This window comes from Oculina patagonica, chromosome 7, assembly GCF_052425735.1.
Source record: "Oculina patagonica isolate OP01 chromosome 7, crgOcupat, whole genome shotgun sequence".
In the NCBI taxonomy this organism is placed as follows: Eukaryota; Metazoa; Cnidaria; class Anthozoa; order Scleractinia; family Oculinidae; genus Oculina; species Oculina patagonica.
The window spans coordinates 28,444,539-28,465,920 of NC_135764.1; the positions used below are offsets into that span (position 1 = coordinate 28,444,539).

Here is a 21,382-nt window from a genome sequence, read left to right on the forward strand (position 1 = left end):
CAGTGAGACGTTCAGTCGATTAATTAGTCAGTCAGTCATTCAGTCAGTTAGTAAGACAGTCGTTGATTATCATGAGAAGATAAGTAAAATTAAATGTATATTTTCAATTTATGTTTAAAAAGAGGAAAGAAATTTGAATTTGCATTAAATTATAGTTGCTGTCACATTTTTCAACAAACCAATATCTCCCTTTGATGAGTACGCCGCAATAAAGATATCCTATAGCCAATTTTCCCGAGCTTGTAGAAATCCGTTTGAGTAAAAGAGTCACTGCATTCACACATTTTGACATAATTAAAAGGTCTGTCATTACGCATTGTGACGAAACCACCGAGGAATAATCTTTATCAGTGAGAAGATAATTATAAGTGACTGTGGCTGGAAATTAAAGTGTTTCTTAAAATATTACACTATAGTTAGTGATTACACGAGTTTTGGCTAAATTCAGTAGCTTCCTTCGCGATTGCGGTCACAATAATTTAATTAGCCTGCGTAGCTGGCGGTATTGTTGGGTTTTGCGGTATTGTTGGATTTTTAAAGTGCGCACAAGCAAGCGGCGGAGCCGCGAGTGGCTTGGGGAGGAGGAGTTGTATTTCAACTCCTCCTCCCCAAGCCACTCACGGCTCCGCCGCTTGCTTGCTGCGCCGCTTGTTTGAGTGGCTTGGGGAGGAGGAGTTGTATTTCAACTCTTCCTCCCCTAGCCACTCACGGCTGCGCCGCTTGCTTGTGCGCGGTTTAACCCTTTCATGGCCAAATTTCTCCAAAGACAGGGGGTTTTTTACTGTTAAACTGAATTTCTGGTGCTATGATCCTGAATTTCCCTTAACTTTGTTTAAAAAGCACTTTTCCACAATGCAGCAAGATTTTGATGAAGATTCTATAGAAAAATGTACAAAATTGTACTTTGGCGCATGCGCATAAGCCAAAATTTGGACTTTTTTTTGCGAAATCGTTTCCAATTTTTTTTTCTTGCTCCTTTTCTTTTCGTTTTTCTCGGCTTTGTTATTTCCACTCCTTTCTACTGTATCCGTCCTTCCTTTAGACTAAAAAAGTTTTGATTAAAACATTGGTAAACCCTGAAAAGAGGACCTCGATCTATTAGAGGTGTTTTGGCCTGTTTAAGCATCGATTTTGCACCAAAAAGTGATTGACTTTTTCTCGATTAGCCCTGTCAAGATGCCACCGATACGCAAAATGGATAGTTCTGTGAAAAGGTCAAACCTAGCTCTATAAGATGCTTATCACCAAAATCTGCTGACTTTCAAATTGATGACGTCACAAGTGTTTCATTGACTGCTCCTCCAAATGTCGACAAAAGTCGACTTTGGCAGTGAAAGGGTTAAAAGCCCAACAATACCGCCAGCTACGCAGGCTATAATTTAATTTGTATGCCCACATATGGTTTATACGCTACGAAGTAAAACGTTGTTTTTTGATAGGAAATCTAACTTGAGCAAACATAACTTGACTAAATCATTAGGTTTCAATTATCTGTTCTTAACTTTGCAGTTGTGGTGCATTACTGGTTGCCATCCCACGTCTAATGAGAATGTGTTTTCCACTTTATGGGATGTGAAGGAAGCCCTGCGCAAAGCAAGCATAGAGCTTGTCAACATAAGGAATGACACTTCCGGAGTACAACACGCTGAAGCGATTATTGGAAGTCTTAACATCTCTGTCCAGTTTCCATGGCCTATGAACACTAGTGGAACCATACAGTTGCCTAGCAACCACAGCCTCCCAGTTCCTGATATCCATGACTTTGCTGGGAAACTCGCCCATCAGGTAGGCATCAATGGTTCATTACCATCTTTACATTTGGTTGGGGTCGGAAACTTTGGCTTCTCCGTTGAAAAATTCATCCTATCATTCGCAGAAGGAAATATCTCTTCTATTGAGATGGCTTTCAAAATCCCTGGATGGGATGCCTTAAATAAATTTCATTTTAAAGTTGTGCAGCCAAAACTGATTGTTTATATTGGTTTTATGAACCAGACGTTCAAAGTGAGAGCCAACGGTTTTATTTCGGAACTTAATGAAGTGGTTTCTCATTCAAACATCCCAGGACTGCCCATTGAACTTTTCTTTCCGGAAAGTCCACAAGATTCTTTGGAAATCCATGTTGCCGATAAAAATGCTGTGGTCGACTTTAACTCTCTGGTACCCTTACTCTCTGCTCATACGAATAGAGAGACTCTGGAAGCAATCGGTAGCATTTCGCAAAGCATAAAAGTCCTATCATTTACTATACGCGTGGCTCCTGGGTTTTCTAATATCTCCGTTGTTAACGTCTTAGCCATTTCAACAAAATCAGTGATAGTTCTAGGCAAAATGGTCATCCGTAATGCAACATTGGAACTGACAGAAACACGGAACTCCTTCCAAGTCGATATAGACATCTGTGGACAACAGTTAACGGTTGCCACATATATACTTAAAGATCCCAAACAATATCTGACCTTTGAGACACTAAGAGAAGTAAATATTTCCATTTCTATAGAAGATCTTTTTTCTTGCATTGAAGAAAGAAAAGACCACAGACCAGACACGAACTTTATGCGAATGAATGTTCCATCATCTGGATTTCGCCTTGAGCTATTCACAATCACGTATAGGCTGGTACCAAAGCCGGAATTCGCAGAAATTGCCATCCTCATTGGACTTCCCATTGAATGGAACATTTTAAATGAAGCATCGGTACCAACAAAATTGAAGAACGCAACAATAAGTCTGAAAGCAACCATACTTTCAGGTTATTCTTCCGCCGAAATTAAGGCAGGCATTTATGGCCGAGTAATCATTGGAGATCCGATACTAGTCGAATTTCCCTTTGTGATTGAAATTCCAACAAAAGCAAAATCCTTATCTCTTTCTCTTCAGGACGCGAAGGCAATGAAGGTTGATTTTTACAACATGTTGCAACTTGGTGGAATAAGTAATTCTTTCCCCTCATTTTTGAAAACAATTCTAAGCGATGTCCTGGTTACAAAGGTGAAGTTGCAGTTTCCTTCAAATTTAACTGGGTCTTTCATAATAACCGAACTTCGAATAGAAATGTCATCAAGAACGAAGTGGGATTTCACTTTCTTAAGCTTTAAGATCACGAAAGTATTTTACACATTAAATGGAACGGTTGTAAATGGTGAAATATCCCTTGGAGACTTGAGCTTGCCTTGCCAACTTGAATGGCCATCATCACCTCAAGGTCCTAAGATTGAACTTTCAAAGTCTGTAGAGTTCAACGGTATTTGGCCTTTTGTCAAGAATGTTTATCAAACATTCTATGGAAATGAAACTCTTCAAGAGAAATTAAATGGCATGGTGAGAACAAAACTCTCGATCATATCTGGATTTTCCCTTGAAAAAGCATTATTTCATTTGTCAAGCAATCTTACACTTGCAAAAGTAACAGTTACCGGAGCTCTTCCAAAGTACTCATGGCAACTTCTTAGCGATTTTTTTGGCGTTGAAGATGTGTCTTTTTCAATTAATTTTGAAATTGGAAGACCTTTCTTCATGTTCATTTCAGGACGGATTGTTCTTGTTGGTGGCAGTGCAAACATACCTTTCGAGCTGAATGTTCCCTTATCAAAGAAACAAAATTTGACAATCAGGTTGCCTGCGAACAAAGTAACTCCTATTTCATTCAAGCAACTTACTGGAATACTGACCAATGCTGCTCAAATCAAGTTTCCAACCGTCCTCGGATCTTTTCTTCCAGAGTTACTTCTTGAAAAGCTGGATATTTCGTTTAATGAAAATTTGACAGCGTTCAAAATCGATGATTTTAGGGCAGTGTCTAGCCTTTCATGGGACCTTGGTGGAATTGGAGCTCTCAAAATTGACAACGTAACGGTTTTCATGGGTTTCCAGTCATACAAGTTAAGAGGGTTTCTTTTACTAGGAAACACAAACTTGGAGCTAGAGCTAACACGCACATCTGCTGGTCAAGCATTTCGACTTGTAAGGCCACTGAACGCTTTTGGACTAGAACAGCTCGTAAAAGATTCTTTGAAAAAGATGATTCCACGTCTAACAAATTTACCAGACACCAGTCTTCTTGGAATAAATGAATCATTGGTTCAGTTTGCAGAAGTGGAGCTCTCGCACAATTTAGATTCTTTGCTTTCATTTGCTCTGACGGTAAAGATATCAGTAACTTGGTCTTTTTTCAAATCGTGCTGTTCACTGATATCACCCACCATAAACCTGCGTGCTGAAGACCTCAATGACATTCCCAGTTATTCGCTGGACATGACTGGCAATCTAGAAATTGTGGACAAGGAGAAGCGACTCGTGTTGCCACTAGAATGCAACATACCAGAATCCCTTCGGTCCGTGATCACACTGAAATTGAGGAGTGCAGTCGTTTTTAATCTTTCAAAGATTGCTGTGTTACCTCTGGTCGGAAACGTAATACCCTCTGGCCTTTTGACACCAATTTCTGATTTCATTGGGAACGTTCGTCTTTGGCCTCTTGAAGCAAATTTCGAGCCTCTCACGGCACGTTTGACTGAGTTAAACTTAACCGCAACTGCCCTAGAGCACTGGAATCTCAACGGCTTTCCGCTAGCACTTGAAAACATTACTTTGCATGTGAATGTTGGGCAGACCTTTAACGCAGTTCTAGAAGGAAAGTTTATCCTAAAAGCACATCCTATTTCTTTCCAAATACCATTTGCGCCAACTCTGCCAGGCTTGCCTGAAATAAAAATGGGATTCGAAGGATTGCCCGAAATAACATTGCCAGAAATTGCCCTGAACCTGCTTGGTGGCTTTGGGCTAGAAAACCTATTTCCACCTGGTTTTGATATACTGAAGATTTCCTTGAAGTTCTTAAAGTTACGATTATTACCTCCTTTGAGAAAGCTACAGATACAAAGCTTCAGCCTAGGATTTTCTTACAAAGGTCAAGTCATCCTCATGCCTAACTGGCTTACAATAGAAGATATAACTGCTGAAGTAAACATTAAAACAGCCATTCAAGTAAGCGTAGCTGGACATTTGGCATGTCTCATAACCCTTGGAACAGGTGCTAATGTCTTGCAAGCCCAAGGAGCCCTTACAATGCCAAATTTCGCATCACAAGCTTGGGAACTGAGCATCATCTCAGGAGATGCTTATCAGCTATCAGCAGCAAATATTGTTGGATTAGTTGGCGGGGGATTTGATCTAAAGTCACTGTTTCCCGATCAAATTCTATCAAAAGCGGACAAATTTGTATTAAGAATCTTTAAAGCTGCTTTCAGTCCAAACTCTCGATTTCAAGTGTTTAACATCACATGTACTTTTGAAGTAAACCTCACTGACGTTTGGCTTCCCCTGGGAATAAAAATTCAGCATATTCAAATTATGCTGTTTATTGATAAACCCTTTGATGCTGCCAAGCGGGCGATTCAAGCCGAAGTCTATGTCGAGATACAGCTTGGTAAATCTGTGGTTCCAACAGTTCTGTCCGTAGGTGGGGACTTTGTTCAGCTACAAATAAGAAACCTTGAAAACCAGCCCTTAAGTCTATCTGACCTAGCAAGTTTTATCGGTGGAGATCAGTTGTTGAAAAGTGTCCCAGTCGCTTTTATGAACTTCAACATGGTAACTTTGAATAGCTTGAGCGTGACGTTTAGCAAACCTCAATTTGACGTTCTTAATGCAAGCCTTCAATGTAATCTACATGGTTTCGATGTTGGTTTTGGCTTTCCGTTACCGATTCCTGACCCATCAAATGCTTTCAAAGCAATCCTTGATGTTCAATATTTGGATTTCAGCTTGAAGCAAAACAACGTGTGGGAACTTGCTGCAGGAATTAAAGCCTCCTTTACTGGTATCCCACTGGAAAAACACTTTCGTGATCTTCAAGGTTTGATTACTGTAAGACCACGTTCAGCTATATTCACAGTCAAGAAGGCACTCCTTGACGTCAGTGTTGACATGAGGCTTGCCGGCATAGATTGCAATCTTAACGTCAAGTTTTCTGATCCCAAAATTGTATTTCGCACGCCACAAGAACCTGAACTTGGAATAAGACTTGACGTCACTGGATTCAATGCCCTTAACAAGCTTTTGCCATTCAAAGTATTCAAGGATCGATTAGCGTTGGACGTCTCAGTAGCAGAGAAGACAGGTATGGCTATCAAGCTCAAGACTATACCAATCCTGGACAACATGTTACTTTGCAAAAAAGAGAGGGAAGAATACATCTGCGATTTCACATGGCTTTGTCAGGAGGATTCCTACGTCAGATTTAAACTTCCTTCCCTTGCCTATACAAGAGATGGCTTTACAGCTATTATTGATGTTAAAGGATTAGACAAACTGTGCATCCCGCTTGTGCTGCCTTTCATGAAGGATTTTTTTAAATTTATTCCTTTCCTTAATGGCCTGTTAAAACACAACATTCCCTTGTGGCCTCCCACCGATATCATAGGCTCCTTGAATGCTATTGGCTGTAACGTGGACAACCTGCCAAAGGGTATGGAACAATTCAGAAATCCACAATTTCCAGAAAAAATATCTACAGTTTTATCAGTCTTCGAGAACGGTCCCTTAATCTTCAGTCTTGAGGTTCAGAATGGTGAATCAATCAAGATAGCCATGCCAGTAAGTCCTGTGGGTGATTTGGCCGGCATCTCACTGAGCCGATTCGCAATTGGAACCGCGTTTGGGGTGCCTTTTGTCGATATTAACACTGAAATGTACCTATGGGATCTCAAATTTGTAATACTTCTGTCTCACCTTCCAAAGACTAACCCTTTACTTATAAATGCAGAGGAAATGGAAACACGCATAACCTGCATTGATTGCTTCTTCATAATACTGGGCCCCTTCCCGATTCCGATTTTTGCCGCACCATTTTCCATCAAATATGCCACACTCATTGATGTCCAAGCCCAAACAACATTCTATCATCGAAGACCTGATCTAAAGGACTTAAGTTCGATTGCATCCCTTCTAGCTGGACTTTTAAAGTTTTACACAGATAGGCAATATCTTCTTTCCTTGGAGGATTTTAAAACAACTAACAGTACGCTACTGGTTTTGAAACTTTCACATGGCAATGAAATGACAATGCTCCAATTGCCCAAGTACACTGGTGGCAAGAGAGCCCAGTTAAGCGTCCCGCCTTTAGACGGAAAGACGTTTCTTATTGGCTGGATGAATTTTATGAAAACTTGGGAACCAAAATGGCTTTTGCAGATTGTTCCGTTGAGATACCGTGTTTTGGACATTGCTTTTAACATTGGTCCCTTCAGATGGTCTTTGCTTAAATTTGCCGCGTCTTCGCCAAAAGAGCTAAAGGACAACAAAGACACCTGGCCTTATGCGGTGAAAGGAAGCGGGGATGACGCATTAATAATAGCCTCAGCTAACCTACCTCTCCTGTCTACTGATGTCGAGTTTCGAATGAAGAACTTTGGAAATGCTGGACTCTTCTTACGACTAGATGCTGGTATCTCTAACCTAGTGAAAATCAGTTTCGATGCCGAAGCAAACATAAACTTAAAGGATTCTTCCAATCCAATGACAATTTCTGGCAAGGCCCATTTGACCATTTTTAATGTACCCCTACTGAGCGGTAGGGCGAATGTAACAAAAGAGATGATAACAGTGTTTGGAGAATTGAAATTCAATTTTCTAGGTGCCCTTCAATTCGGCGGAATGATTAGAGCTGTTTATGGTCCGGGTCTTGTGTTTGTTCTGGATGGAAATGTAGTTCTTCATCTTTTAGGAGTTCATTTGCTCAATTCTCATCTTTACATAAAGGATTCTCTTCGCGCATCAGTTGTACAGGCCACAGCAACGTTTATGGGGTCTAAAATGACCATCAAACTACTTAGGCGTGGTTTGTCCTTTGATGTTGAAGCACAGGCGAAAGTTGGCATTAATCTACATGTTGATCTAGGCAGTATGAGAGTCTTCGGCAGAGATATTGGAAGAATTGTGTTGAATACTGGCTTTAATTGTGATCTGAAGATTTCATTACCGGGTAAAAGTTCATTAAAGGTTTCGTTTCATTTCATGGGAGTAACCATCCAGCTCCCATCACTAACATTTAACACTGAAGATGCGAGGCCAGACAGGATTCCTCCAATGTTGATTGATCACATCAAGAATGAAGCTCCTGCTTTAATAAAAGCTCTCTTCCTGAAGAATCCTCTTCAGCTACTGCGCGCCATTATAGACGAACTTTTAGATGTTGCTGGTAATGTTGGCGAATTGGTAAAAGACTTGTTGAAAATGGGGTTCAAACTTGGGGCAGAACTTGTACAGGACGTCGGCAGATTCCTCAATGGTCTCGCTGACACCGCAAAGGACTTAGCCAAGACCGCCAAACAGGCTGTTAAAGCTGTCGCAGAGACAGCGAAAGCTCTGAGGGAGTCGGCAACAAAAGCTGCAAAGGCCGCTCAAAAAGTTGTTCAGGAAGTTGGAAAGAAAGCTATGCAAGCAGGTAAAAAACTTGCTGAAACAGGGAAAGCTTTAGCACAATCTATTAAAAAAGTTGTTCGGATCGGAAATGCTGTTAACGAAGCAAAAAGGGTTTTAAACGACATTTCAAAGGCACTTACAAATGTAGTAAACAGAATTGCTGAAATAGCTCAACAAATAGCAGATGAGATAGCTCGAGGAATTCGCGACTACGCTGGAAAGGTTATTGAAAAGGTTGGTGGATGGCTTGGAAAACGTTCAATCTATCGCCGTGATGCACTCAATGATGAAAAATTGGAAAACGAGGAGGAAAAAAAGAGGCTACAGAGAGATAAAAGTAGTCAAAGAGCTCGCATTCGGAGTAATGAACGCGAGCTCGAAAGAGGGCGCAAAGAAGAGCAAATAAAGAGAAGCTTGAGAGATGCAGCAAGAAAGGAGGCTTCCCTTAACTATGAAAATCTAAGAAGATCTTTAAAAGAAAGTTCACAGAAGCATGCTGCCCTTGATGATATTCTTAACAAGGGAAAATGTGTAACAGGTGAAAATAACTGTCATCCGAATGCCACTTGCCTTCGCTCAGGACCAGACGGCCAATCATTTAAATGTATCTGCAGACGTGGGTGGATTGGAAATGGTACTTTTTGTGAAAGACCCATTAAGGGTTTAGCAATAATGTCAGACAGCCCGAAAGCGGTCGGAGAAGAGGTATCATTCACTGCATTTGCACTATCAGGAACAAACGTTCAGTACAAATACAGTTTTAACGCAGCCTTTAGCCAATATGGTTTTGCGTCATTCACCTTCAGCTCGCCAGGCGTCTACATTGTAGACACGATCGCCAAAAATGATGTCAGTGATGCTAGAGCAAGTGAGGTAGTGGTGGTTCAAAATCCGGTCAGAAATGTTGCTCTTAAAGTATTTGGAGATCATAGAGCTTGTCGTGCAGTGTATCTGAGCCCATCAGCCAGCGGGACAAACGTTTCGTTTAGTATTGACTTTGGAGATAACGTGTCACTTCACAACGTCACTGCGTCGGTCACGCACCATTTTCCACGATCAGGAAGATTCGTAATCAATGTAACCGCTAGCAATCTCGTCAGTAGCAGCAGCCAGACATATGTTATTATCATTTCATCCTCTCCTTGTGATCGCTTATACTGCGATATCTCGTCACTGGAGGCGAAATTTCCAGAGAAATCTGCAATAGAAATTTCGTCACTGGCGTGGTCCCTTTTGCAGTCGTCAAAAGTCGGTAACCGAGAGAGGCGCTATAACTTGATTTGGAAGTACCTTTCATTGTTCTACCCTGTGTCCGATTCAGTATTAAAGAAGGAAGATAAGCTAAGAAACCTTGACAGGCAATACAGCTTCGTTGACTCCTTTATCGAAATCGATTTTATTCTGGCAGGGATGTTGTCATCGCAACTGGAGCAATTAGAGCGAGTCACGGTGAATGAAAGCTCTCTTTTCCCTCCGCATATCCATAAGCCATTGGAAACTTTCACATGGATCACCGCCGTACTTGTAAGCACAGAAGATTTTTTAAGCACGTGGAACGCTTCAGTGGAGAAAAATCCCTTGTGCCACGAGCGACTTCCAACACCAACAATCAGAAGTGCTATTGATGGTTACATTTTGGGTGCACAAATGCGTACGATGTCTGAAAGCGAAAAGCTTTCAAACTTTTTATTTGACTATTATTGCCCATCAAAGCCAAATATCCAGTACATCTGGAAAAGCAGGTACAACACGTTCTATAATCTTTCAAAAACGACAAACGACGATGGAAATTGGGATCCAGAGATAACCACTTCCACGTTTTTTAACTTGACATCCAGCCTGGAAGGTTTCGTTCCCCCAATCAAGGACTTTTGTTTAAGCATTTTTCTGGATGTTTTGTGGTCGGAACTAGATGTAACAGAAATTCAGCAAGGATCACGTGAAGAAAACATCTGTAGAATTCACGCCACTTGCCAACAATGTCTTTTTGGTGGAACCAATAGTAAGTGTCATTGGTGTGAGAGCTCTCAAGCATGTCTTTCGACTAACACAAGAATCACCTGCAACCAACGTCAGACCTACTTCAGACTCCCGTGTCCAAAAAGATGCCACTTCAATGAAAAGTGCTCTGAATGTGTTTCTCACCAGAGCTGCGGTTGGTGTGGGCCTCAAATGTCTAAAGAAAGCTCCTGCTATGAAGGTGGACCAGCAAGAATAAAATCAATAGCTATGTGTAGTCCAGCAGAGTGGTATCATGGGACATGTGCATCACATTGCCCAATAAACCAAGGTCGTGTGTGTAGTGGAAAAGGAGTCTGCAAAATTGGTGAATGCTACTGTCTGCCAGGATTCTACGGTAACGATTGTTCTAAGAAGGGCTGCGTCTACACGGCAAAACAAAACGATTCCCTTCATTCCATATCCGTTTGGACAAACGTCAGTACAGTTGAAATTCAAATAGCAAATAGGGCATACCTCGGAACGACGACATTGGCGGTTAATTTTCCTGTAACCATTCCAAAACCTAACTGCTTTAAAAGTGCCACGTTTTCAAGTTTTCATCCACTGTTTCCCCGCATGCTACGTATCGCAAAAAACAGGGCTGGACAAAATAGCTTTTGTGGTCTCTTTGGATCCGTAGCATTTGAAAGAAAGACAAGTTCTTCTTGTAAAGACATCAGAACCAGAGAACAGTGCCTAAGGTCGACTAGATGTACCTGGAATGTTAGAGAACCATGCACTGGAATAGTGTTGAAAGGTTGTTATAGACTGACTCATTGGCTTGACTTGCTTGCTGTTCAATCTGAAGATATCTATTCTCCAATGTCTGGCAATGTTAAAATACGGAATAATACCATTCAGATAACAGGCTGGCCCGAAAGTGAGTGGGAAGGTTATGTTGTAACGGTCTCGCATCTTAGACCTTTAAGTATTACCAGTGTACAGGGTGGACAGACAATTGGAAGAGTTTTATCAAACGAAAGTTCGGTCCTGCCCAATTTTGTGAGGCTGAGTGTTGTTAAAGGCGGTGTCTACAAAGATCCCATGGCCTATCTTCTCCCATGCAGTCCAGGCTGTTCTCAAGTTATACATTCCTACAATGGAATATGTGATCAAGCTTGTAATACAGAAGAATGTCATTATGACCATGGGGAGTGCATGTCAAACTATTCCAGCCTATCCGATATCTCTCTGCAGCCAGCAAGCATTCATGGCCTCTATTCCGTTACAACTTTGAAGGTCTTGTACCACTTACAGAAAATAACTGGAGAGAAACACCTTGTCATTGCACAAGGACCGCTAAGTGTCTTCTCCCTGGCTAAACTGCTGGTGCTTGAAATGCTTACATTTTCTGATCTTCATTCATCTCTTGTTTATAATAACCACAGGCGCCGAATTGTGAACTTTCTGGATATTGTAACTGTGCAGAACACAACAATGGAAAAATTGATCTTGCTGACTGCGGAAAAACTAAGTGAAATTGGAGTACACAATGTATCTCCATATGGTGGCCATGACTACGATATCGCTGAAATTAAAACCGTTTCGCTACAGAATCAAAGTAGCTTTCAAACAGGTCTCGACGTACTTATGGAAGCCAGATTACTGGATTTTACTCTTGTTCAAAACTACAGCCAATCTGTATCACCATATTTCCACCTCGAAATACCACGTCAACCAATTTCAATCGCCAGACGTAGAATCTACGATCCAACATTGCAAGAAAAACCTGAATGTAATTCCTTGACGTCCTGCTCTGGACATGGAGTTTGCATGAATAATGGGACTTGCCAATGTGACCTGTTCTATACTGGAAGAAAGTGCCAGATAAACAACTGTCCTGGCCGATGCTCTGGACATGGAACATGCATCGATGGCGTATGTGTTTGTAACTTTGGTTGGGATGGAAATGATTGTTCCAAAATAAAGTTTTGCACACCGCTTTGTCCAGAAATTTGGATTGGTGATGGTGTTTGCGATCCGGATTGTGACACAGCCACATGTTTACAAGACAAAGGAGACTGTCAAGATGTTTGCATTTGTCCAAATGTATGGCTCGGTGACGGATCATGTGACCATATGTGCAACAACTCACATTGCAAGTACGATGGTGGTGATTGTGTTGAGGAGGAGTGCCGTCCTGGATGCCGATCGCAAATGCTGGGAGATGGCATTTGTGATCATCAGTGCAATACAGAACTGTGCAGCCTGGATGAAGGAGACTGTGATACTACTTCAAGCTGTTCTTGCGGGCAAAATCTTCAAGGAAACGGCATGTGTGACGAAGACTGTAACGTTTCCGCCTGTTTGTACGACTATGGAGACTGCGCTTTACAGGTCTCAGGATATAACTGCCCTCAGACTTGTTCACCTCCAATGATTGGGAACGGGTTTTGTGACTTATCCTGCAACGAGTCTGCTTGTAACTTTGACGGAGGGGATTGTGACCTAACTGATTGGACAATGGATCTGTGCTTCGAACGTTGCCTTCCTCATTTTCGAGGTGATGGTGTGTGCGATTCTGTGTGCAATGTGCAGGCCTGTGACTTTGATAACGGGGACTGCCCTCAACCTATTGTCCAAGACTGTTCTTCAGCATGTCGACTGAACATGGTGGGAGATGGTATTTGTCAATCACAATGCCAGGTAGAAGAATGTTCATTTGACGCCAACGATTGTTTTTGTGCCCCAGGTTGCTCAAACAGATCCTTAGGAGATGGAATCTGTAATATTGAGTGCTTTGTAGAATCTTGCGATTACGACAGCATGGACTGTATGTGTTCGACGAAGACCTGTCCGAAAGGTTATCTTGGCAATGGACACTGTGACTTGGAATGCAACAGTAAGACTTGTGACTTTGACGGTGGCGATTGCACATGTTCAACTGGTTGTTCAGTGACATCGATTGGTGATGGACATTGCGACCCAGCCTGCGATACAAAGCATTGTGATTTTGATGGCTTAGACTGTGGAGGCTGTGAATCTGAGTCACACTTCGACATTTGCGATGAAAATGCTGATTGTATCATCAAGAACAATTCCCTACCGTTTGTAAAATGTCATTGCAAAAGTGGATTTTATGGAGATGGATTCTTTTGCGTGAAGAGAGGAAACTGTTTCAACGGAAGTGAAATTTGCTCTAAAAATGGAAGGTGTCTTGACTCTAATGGGACATTTGAATGCTACTGCAACCAAGGATGGGTTGGAAATGGCGTGTTTTGTGAGAACGTGGATGAATGTAAAGATCAAAGTCATAATTGCAGCATTCATGCAAAATGTGTGGATCTCCCTGGGGACTATAAATGTACGTGCCAGGCCGGCTGGACCGGTAACGGATACACTTGTACAGATATAGACGAATGCGTATTAAGTGCGCATTCTTGCTGCCAAAATGAAGAATGTGTAAATACGGAAGGGAACTACTCTTGCGCCTGCAAGCCTGGATGGCGAAAAACAGGAAACGCTACATCGGCCTCATTGGAAAGATGCCACTTGTTTACAAGCCCACTGTGTATTGATGTGGACGAATGCGCGGAAGAAATACACAACTGTTCTACCTACGAAGGCCAGGCAAACGCGATCTGTACTAATACTAATGGAAGTTTTCAGTGTTCATGTCTCCAAGGATGGCAAGGTGATGGATTTTATTGTATTGATATAGACGAATGTGTCAATGGATCTGTTTGTGGCACTAATCAGGTCTGTAGGAATTTGGCTGGGAACTATTCTTGCTCCTGCAAAGATGGCTGGACAATAAGTGGATCGAAAAGTGATGAATGCCAAGATTTGGATGAATGCACGCTCGGCTTGGACGACTGTGACATCTTTGCATCTTGTATCAATACAAACGGTAGTTTTAATTGTGAATGTATGGAAGGATTTCAAGACAAAGGAAGAATTTGTACTCAGTACCACTGCAGAAATCAGACACACAATGAAACCCGTTTAAGTGAGGTAAACGCCACTGCTTCGACCCAGGAACTCTGCACTTGTGTTGGCGAGTACTTAAACACTGGGCGAACTTGTGAGGACATAGATGAGTGCAAGTGGGGTATGGTCCACTGTCCGTCATCGGCCCCAGTTTGCCAAAATTTGATAGGTGGTTATGAGTGCAAATGTGATGCTATAGACAACTCGTCGTGTGATGCTGTGAACCCTTGTGACTCGAGTAACAACACTTGCAATGACATGACTTGCATTGCGGTGGGGATAGAGCATTACTGTGTCTGCCCACAAGGGTATACTGAAGATCAAAATGGAACGGCGTGTATTGATATTGACGAGTGCATTAATCTACAGTTCTATGGTTCTTGTGATCCTAATGCTGATTGTATCAATCTTAATGGAAGCTATGAATGCAAGTGCCGTCCAGGGTTCTTTCAAAGTGGGGATGTCTGTTTTGAAATCAATGAATGCGATGGTACCATCACGTGGATTATTGAAGGTCGACTACAGGAATGCAGAGCTGGTGTTTGTGCAGAAATGCAAACCTGTATTTATCGCAACATGTCAAGTGATGGCAGTCGGAAAGACAACATGACTTTGATTTGTGCTTGTGATGACAGTGACAGCAGTGCAATAGACTGTGTTGAGGCTATCATGGAAGTAATTCAAAAAGGAGAAAATTTCACAACTGCCATATCTATTCCTTGGCAATTAACAGTGAACACAACTTTAAATGCCACTACCAACATTAAAACTGAATTTGTTCATAACTGTACAGACAAAGCAGTTTGCATAAATACAGCAGGATCGTACAAGTGCATATGCAAAGAAGGATTTGTAAGCAATGACAGAGGATGGAACTGCCATGATATAGATGAATGCCTTGAAAACGGTACTTGCCATTCCAATGCCACTTGTTCTAACACGGATGGGTCCTTCCGCTGTGAGTGTAAATTGGGATTTGATGGAAATGGCTTAAATAACTGCTCTGATGTCGATGAATGCTCTCTTAAATCTGTAAACTGCTCCCAAAGCTCTGTCTGCGTAAATACTTTAGGAGGTTATGTCTGTGCATGTTTGGATGGCTTTCACCGAAATGGAACCTTACTGTGCGAAGATCTTGATGAATGCTCCAACAGTGCTCTAAATAAATGTCATCCAAGGGCATCTTGTCAAAACTATGTTGGTGGGTATAACTGCAGTTGTACAACAGGCTACTCAGGAAATGGTTTTAGATGTTCCGACATAGACGAATGCAAAATCAACTCTATTTTGTGTGGGGAACATGCCTCTTGTTACAACACTCTTGGTTGTTACAAATGCAAGTGTGACCCAGGCTGGTCAGGTGATGGACAAAACTGCACTAACGTCGACGAGTGTTCGCTTGGTTTGCATACGTGTGTTGAGAATTCATACTGTACAGATAACCAAGGGAGTTACACTTGCTCTTGTTATAGTGGATGGAAACGTCAGTGGTTTGAGCCCTATGGTAGATGTTCCAGATGTGATCCAATGCATTTCTGTTCTGGTCATGGGCAATGTTTGCGAAATGGCACGTGCGATTGCCGTAGCTACTACAGTGGCCAGAACTGCTCGGTTTGTATGCCAGAAATCCGCTGCTCGGGTCACGGAACCTGCGACTTCAATGGAAATTGTTATTGTGAACATGGTTGGACAAGACAGCCCCAGGACTGCAGTCTTTGCTTACCAGAGACGCTGTGCAGTGGTCACGGCTCATGTAACTACGACCTGACGACTTACAAAAACCAGTCTTGTTTTTGTGATGACAGGTACTTTGGGAATAACTGTAGCAAAGGTGAGGAGCTATTTTTTCAATTTATTTATGTTGGTATGAAGATGAAATATCCGCTAAGAAGTGATAATTCAAGTGCAACATCATTCACATTCATAAACACAACTCGCCCACTTCTTTGTACATTACTCATAACATTAAGAAGTTAATTTTTTGCATGCAATTCAATTAAATTGCAGCGTGCCCTATTGAGAAAGGTGAAGTGTGTGGAACCAAAGGCTACTGCAACCGTGATCCACGTGCTGTGCATCCGTGCGTTTGCTTTTCCGGATATCAGTGGAACGAAAGCTCTTCCTCTTGTGAGGATACTAATGAGTGTCTTCTTGGCTCCCATGATTGTCTTCAACCGGCCAAATGCATCAACACACCAGGGTCCTATCGCTGCGAGTGCCCTTCCCTCGTAGGGTGGTCCTTTGATGGCAAATCTTGCAATGATACCGATGAGTGCCAGTACCCAAATGTTTGTGATCCGCAAGCTACGTGCATCAACTTTCCAGGAGGATTTAACTGCAGTTGTAATGTAGGATGGCGAGGGCAAGGGGCACATTCTGTATGTTCTGAAATTGATGAATGTGCGGAAGGGACTGATAGGTAATGTTTTATTCTTTGTGTTCCACTGTAAATAACATTTTTATATCACGGCTTAATGATGGAGAATTTTGAGTTAGTAATTTTATTCATTTGACTGTGAAGACGAAAATTTCGTTCTCCTTCAACTATAAATTGAAAATGGCGATGGAATCTTGGATAAATGACACCTTAGATATCAGAAAACGTTTTTAAACAAATTGGTTAAATTACAACTAAGGGCCTGTTTACATGGAGGGAGGGTGCCCCAACTAACCGAGTTACCCGGCTAGAAGAGATGAAACACAGCCCGCCTTTACATGCAGAATCACAGCCCTTCTACCCGAGTTAAGACAGCGTCATTGAAGTGTGTCACAGCGTGAGAAAACCATGAAGCTCCAAATGATTGACGAAAAATATAACTTTTTACTGAATATTCAAGGCTAGCCGTCTTCAAACCCATTTTACTTTGATGTGCAAACTCTTAGAAATTCAATACGTCCATTTTGGGGGAATTCAATCGAAATTCAACAGTCTTTGATCGCCAATTTGAAATGAAATTTGTTGTTTCGTGAGTTAGGATAATCATTCCTACGAAAATTTCGAATTTATTAACTGTTGCTCAAAGAAATATTTTCCAGCCAACAGGTAAAACTAATTTGATCTAATTTTGGTCAAATGGCACTGTTCGGGTCCAGAATTTATATATTTTATGGCATTAACTTCAAATTTAATTTAAGAACACTCGCAAAGACTTGTCCCGGCAAGCCGGGATAGCTCGGGCAAAACCGTTTACATGGCAAAAAGCTATCCCGCCTAGAAGGGTGCGCCCCGGGCAAGCAGACCGACTGCCCCGGCAAGACGGGTTTCCCGCCTTGCATGTAAACGCTTTAATGCGCTTACTAAAGAAACGTATGGAAAGTTGGCCCGCCCAGGGTAGCTCGGTTAGCCAGGTAACTCGGTTAGTCGGGGCACCCTCCCTCCATGTAAATAGGCCCCAAGGTTTTACAAAGGAAATATTAAAATATTTTTTTGATCAAGCAGAAATCTAAATTTTGATTTTCGTCTTTTCTAAATCTGTTATAACTCAATTTGCCACCATTACCATTACTGTTATTTTTGCGTTGTTTACCAGCTATTTAGTTTTCTACAATTTTCAGACAACACATGTTTTCCTCTTGATAGATGTCCTAATCCGTCTAGATGTGTCAACACCCCTGGCAGTTATTACTGTGTGTGCAATCCAGGCTGGGAAAAAGTTTCAGAGTTTCAGTGCGTTGACATTAATGAGTGCAGTCGTGGAATTGATGGATGTGATCCCAATTCTGCTTGTATAAACACACCCGGAAGTTGGAAATGCACTTGCAACAACGGGTGGTACCCAGACCCATCTAATGCACGTCTACCTACTTGCAAAGACGTAAATGAATGCGTGGACCTCCCGAATGCCTGTCCAGTTCAATCGACGTGTGTTAATTCTGCAGGCGCATACCGCTGCAACTGCCTGTCTGGCTGGAGAAATCGAGGTCTTCATACTTGCGTGGATATTAACGAGTGTTCTGAAGGATCGTACAGCTGTCAATCCAACTCACGATGTGGCAATACACATGGTTCTTACCAGTGTAACTGTTTGTCTGGTTGGAGACACCAAGGTCCTCGTAGGTGCATAGATATTGACGAGTGTTCTGAAGGAACATACAGCTGTCCATCAAACTCATATTGTATAAATACACAAGGCTCATACCGATGCCACGAGTGTAGGAGATGCCAATATGTGTCGGGTAAAAATTGCTACCGTAAGTAGCTTATGGTCTTAAAGTTTACAATGCATGTCTTAATTGTCGTTATTTCCATGATCGATAGAGTTTATCAGTGTAATGCTGCCTTACAGTTCATGAACACTCGCACGTCAGGTTAGCGTAAAAGCAGATCTGGTGGGTGCAAAATTTAAGGCATTTTAACCCTCAGACGTACCCAACCCTTTTCCTCCAGTTGGGTTTTTCGATGTTCAGTATGCTTTGGAAACTTTACTGTAAGTAAGCCTCTGAATGATCATGCTGAAAGCCATTAAGGGTGCTGTTGGGGTTGATGTAGGTTTCACGCTTAAGCAAAAAGTTATATCTTTTTTTTTCATACTACATAACCCTATGCACAAAAATCTTCTCCGAAATTAGAAATAACTGCGGGACTACCAGGTCGACGTAAGAATTCCACGGGGGCTTCAAAGCCATACTTTCAGAATTTTAAAATTTATCGTTGAAACTAATGTTTGATCAACATCCAAATATTTCCCAGTGAATCATTAAACGAAACATAAAAACCAGTGAGAGAGTGGTTCGAGGGGTCCACTGAAATGTTTAATTAATTTATTCTCAACAAAACGTAATTTGGTCAATTGTCAATTTTTGCAGCTGATTGCCGGCTAGCTACTCAGTATTACTACGTAACTGGCTACATCTCATACACCACTTATTACACCACTAGCTGCGGTACTCTTGGGCTCCGCAGATGCAGAAGATCGAGGTAGGTGGATAGCATGAGCTTCACGGTACTCACTGACGAGTGATTTTATTCTAAATCGATCTCGTCAACTTGTATTCTACCAACAAGTTGTGAATATCGCCTATTCGCACTATTTACGCACAAAAGACAGGTTAACTAGACATTTTTTAATTGCTTTATACATGCACCAACAAAGAAAACACCTCGTTTTGATTCTGTTCAAGACGATCGGTTTGTTATGGAGAAGCGCACTAATGCCGTTTTTCGCGCCGCTCCCAACTAGCAGCAGAGGGTTGGGGGGGGGGGGGGGGCGGGTTTCTGGTGTGCAGCGTATAGTGGGATTTGACTTAGTAATCGGTGGCCGTTAGCAAGTTGAGACATTCTACAGCCAGCCTTCGCCGCGTTTAGGTTAAGTTTGGTTTTCTTTTTAATTTATTTGTCATCCGTGGATGTAGGGTTTTCGCTTTGTGTTTTCTTTATTTAGTTCTGCTTTTATAACTGTATCACTGTAAGATCCTACATTTCGGGAAGGATTTGTGTACAGTATGTTAAATTAGGATACCCTAAAACCCCAACCACTGCCCTCCACCTGCTGGTTTTTAAGAGGGATTTTTGTCCGGCTTTGATGCATTTAGTTTTTTCACTGTATTCATAGTTTGTTATTTCTTGTATTATCTGTTGAGAATAAATAAACTGGACGGTGGCTTGGCTGGCCAACGCGCCCAATTTAATTGCTAAGATGTGTGTCCGAATGTGTAGTGGGGGCAAAATAAGGCTTGAGGTACCATCTATAAAACCGTTATTATTTTACTCTTCACAGGAGAAAACAGAAGACAAAACGCGTGAAAATCAGTCGTCAAGTTTGGGTTCCAAACCGTAACGGAGCAACTTGTCCTTGCTTCTAAGTACACAATATATATCACAACGTAAACTGAATGTATCACCAAAAGAAATTTGATCCAATATAAGCTAATGAACTTATAATCGGAATTTGACGGTATAATAGTATAGTTTCTGTGGTATCTGTATGGTTATTACCACAGAACGCTCATAAAGACAGGCTTTGATCTAAAACCTAAGTGACAGAAAATAAAAGTCACAAGAGAATACACTTTAATGATTTATAAACTAAATGATACCACACAGTTGATAGCCATAAACATAATGCGACTTTATCTTGTAAAGCAACCAAGTTAACTAAAAAAAAAATCACTTTTAATGGCATCTTTCAATATTCAGCTACTTTGAAGGGGCAATTATTTTAGACATTAAAATTAGTATTTAGCATATGAAGAAGGAAAATCGATGGCAAAGGCAGAACTCCGCGAGGGAAACCATCCTTGAAGAAACTGTTCTTTTCGAACTTTCCCCGGGCCTTTTTCCCATTAGGGAGTCTGCTTATATCATGATCGACTCAGATGTTATACAAGTATCTGAGCAATTGTTGTGAGCAAATGAAGTAAATTTGTTAGCTTACGATTTGCTAAGCAAATTACAAAATAAAGTAAATTTGTTAGCTTTTGAAAGATTTGCATGAGCAAATTACAAAATAAAGTAAATTTGGTCTACATGAGCAATTTACAGAATACGTTTGATGGCGTAGGATGTTCATGGGCAAATTACATAATAACAAGAACATCGAGAAGCTTGAGAAGCTTAAAATCGGGCGCTTTGCCTTGAAAGGCAGGGTTCAGTACAGCAGAAACCACGAAGCAGTTACTTAAGTAGCACTCAGTCCGACTGTGTTTGTGTAAGTCACAGGGCTTGCATGAGCTGTATTAGTGTGCATAATATAATATCTAGAACGTTGTCGAGATTGCATTATTACTTAATGACATGATGGTTTCAATTTATAAATGTATCTCACACAATACAAATAAACGATTGAAGTAGACGACTAGACAATGTAAAGTTTTAAGACTTAGCAAAGTGCAGTGTATTGGTAATACTGTAAGGTGCGGTTTCACCTGAAGGTCGTGTGCTTTTCGGTATTTTCCAGGCATTGCACTTTGATGGGACAGTACTACAACTGTTTACCGGGGAACTACTATTGTCAAGAAAATGATCACAACTTGTTGATGAATGATTGAACATTTGTTTCATACCATTACTGTAATAGCAATTGATGAA

At 41.4% G+C, this 21,382-nt stretch overlaps 1 protein-coding gene across 2 annotated transcripts in view; it reads left to right on the forward strand.

The window, feature by feature from the left end:
- LOC144660575 (uncharacterized) overlaps positions 1-21,382 on the forward strand; it is a 55,256-nt gene that overhangs the window by 19,404 nt on the left and 14,470 nt on the right. Inside the window, exons 2-6 of one of the 2 annotated variants that reach the window (XM_078521228.1) lie at positions 1,510-16,186; positions 16,363-16,774; positions 17,936-18,546; positions 19,162-19,273; positions 20,073-21,225. In XM_078521228.1, the coding sequence (XP_078377354.1) occupies positions 1,510-16,186; positions 16,363-16,774; positions 17,936-18,546; positions 19,162-19,273; positions 20,073-20,157 (15,897 nt within the window). In that variant the 3' untranslated portion in view covers positions 20,158-21,225. Of the gene's footprint in view, positions 1-1,509; positions 16,187-16,362; positions 16,775-17,935; positions 18,547-19,161; positions 19,274-20,072; positions 21,226-21,382 lie in introns of those variants that run through there. The other variant, XM_078521227.1, reaches the window with a different exon arrangement.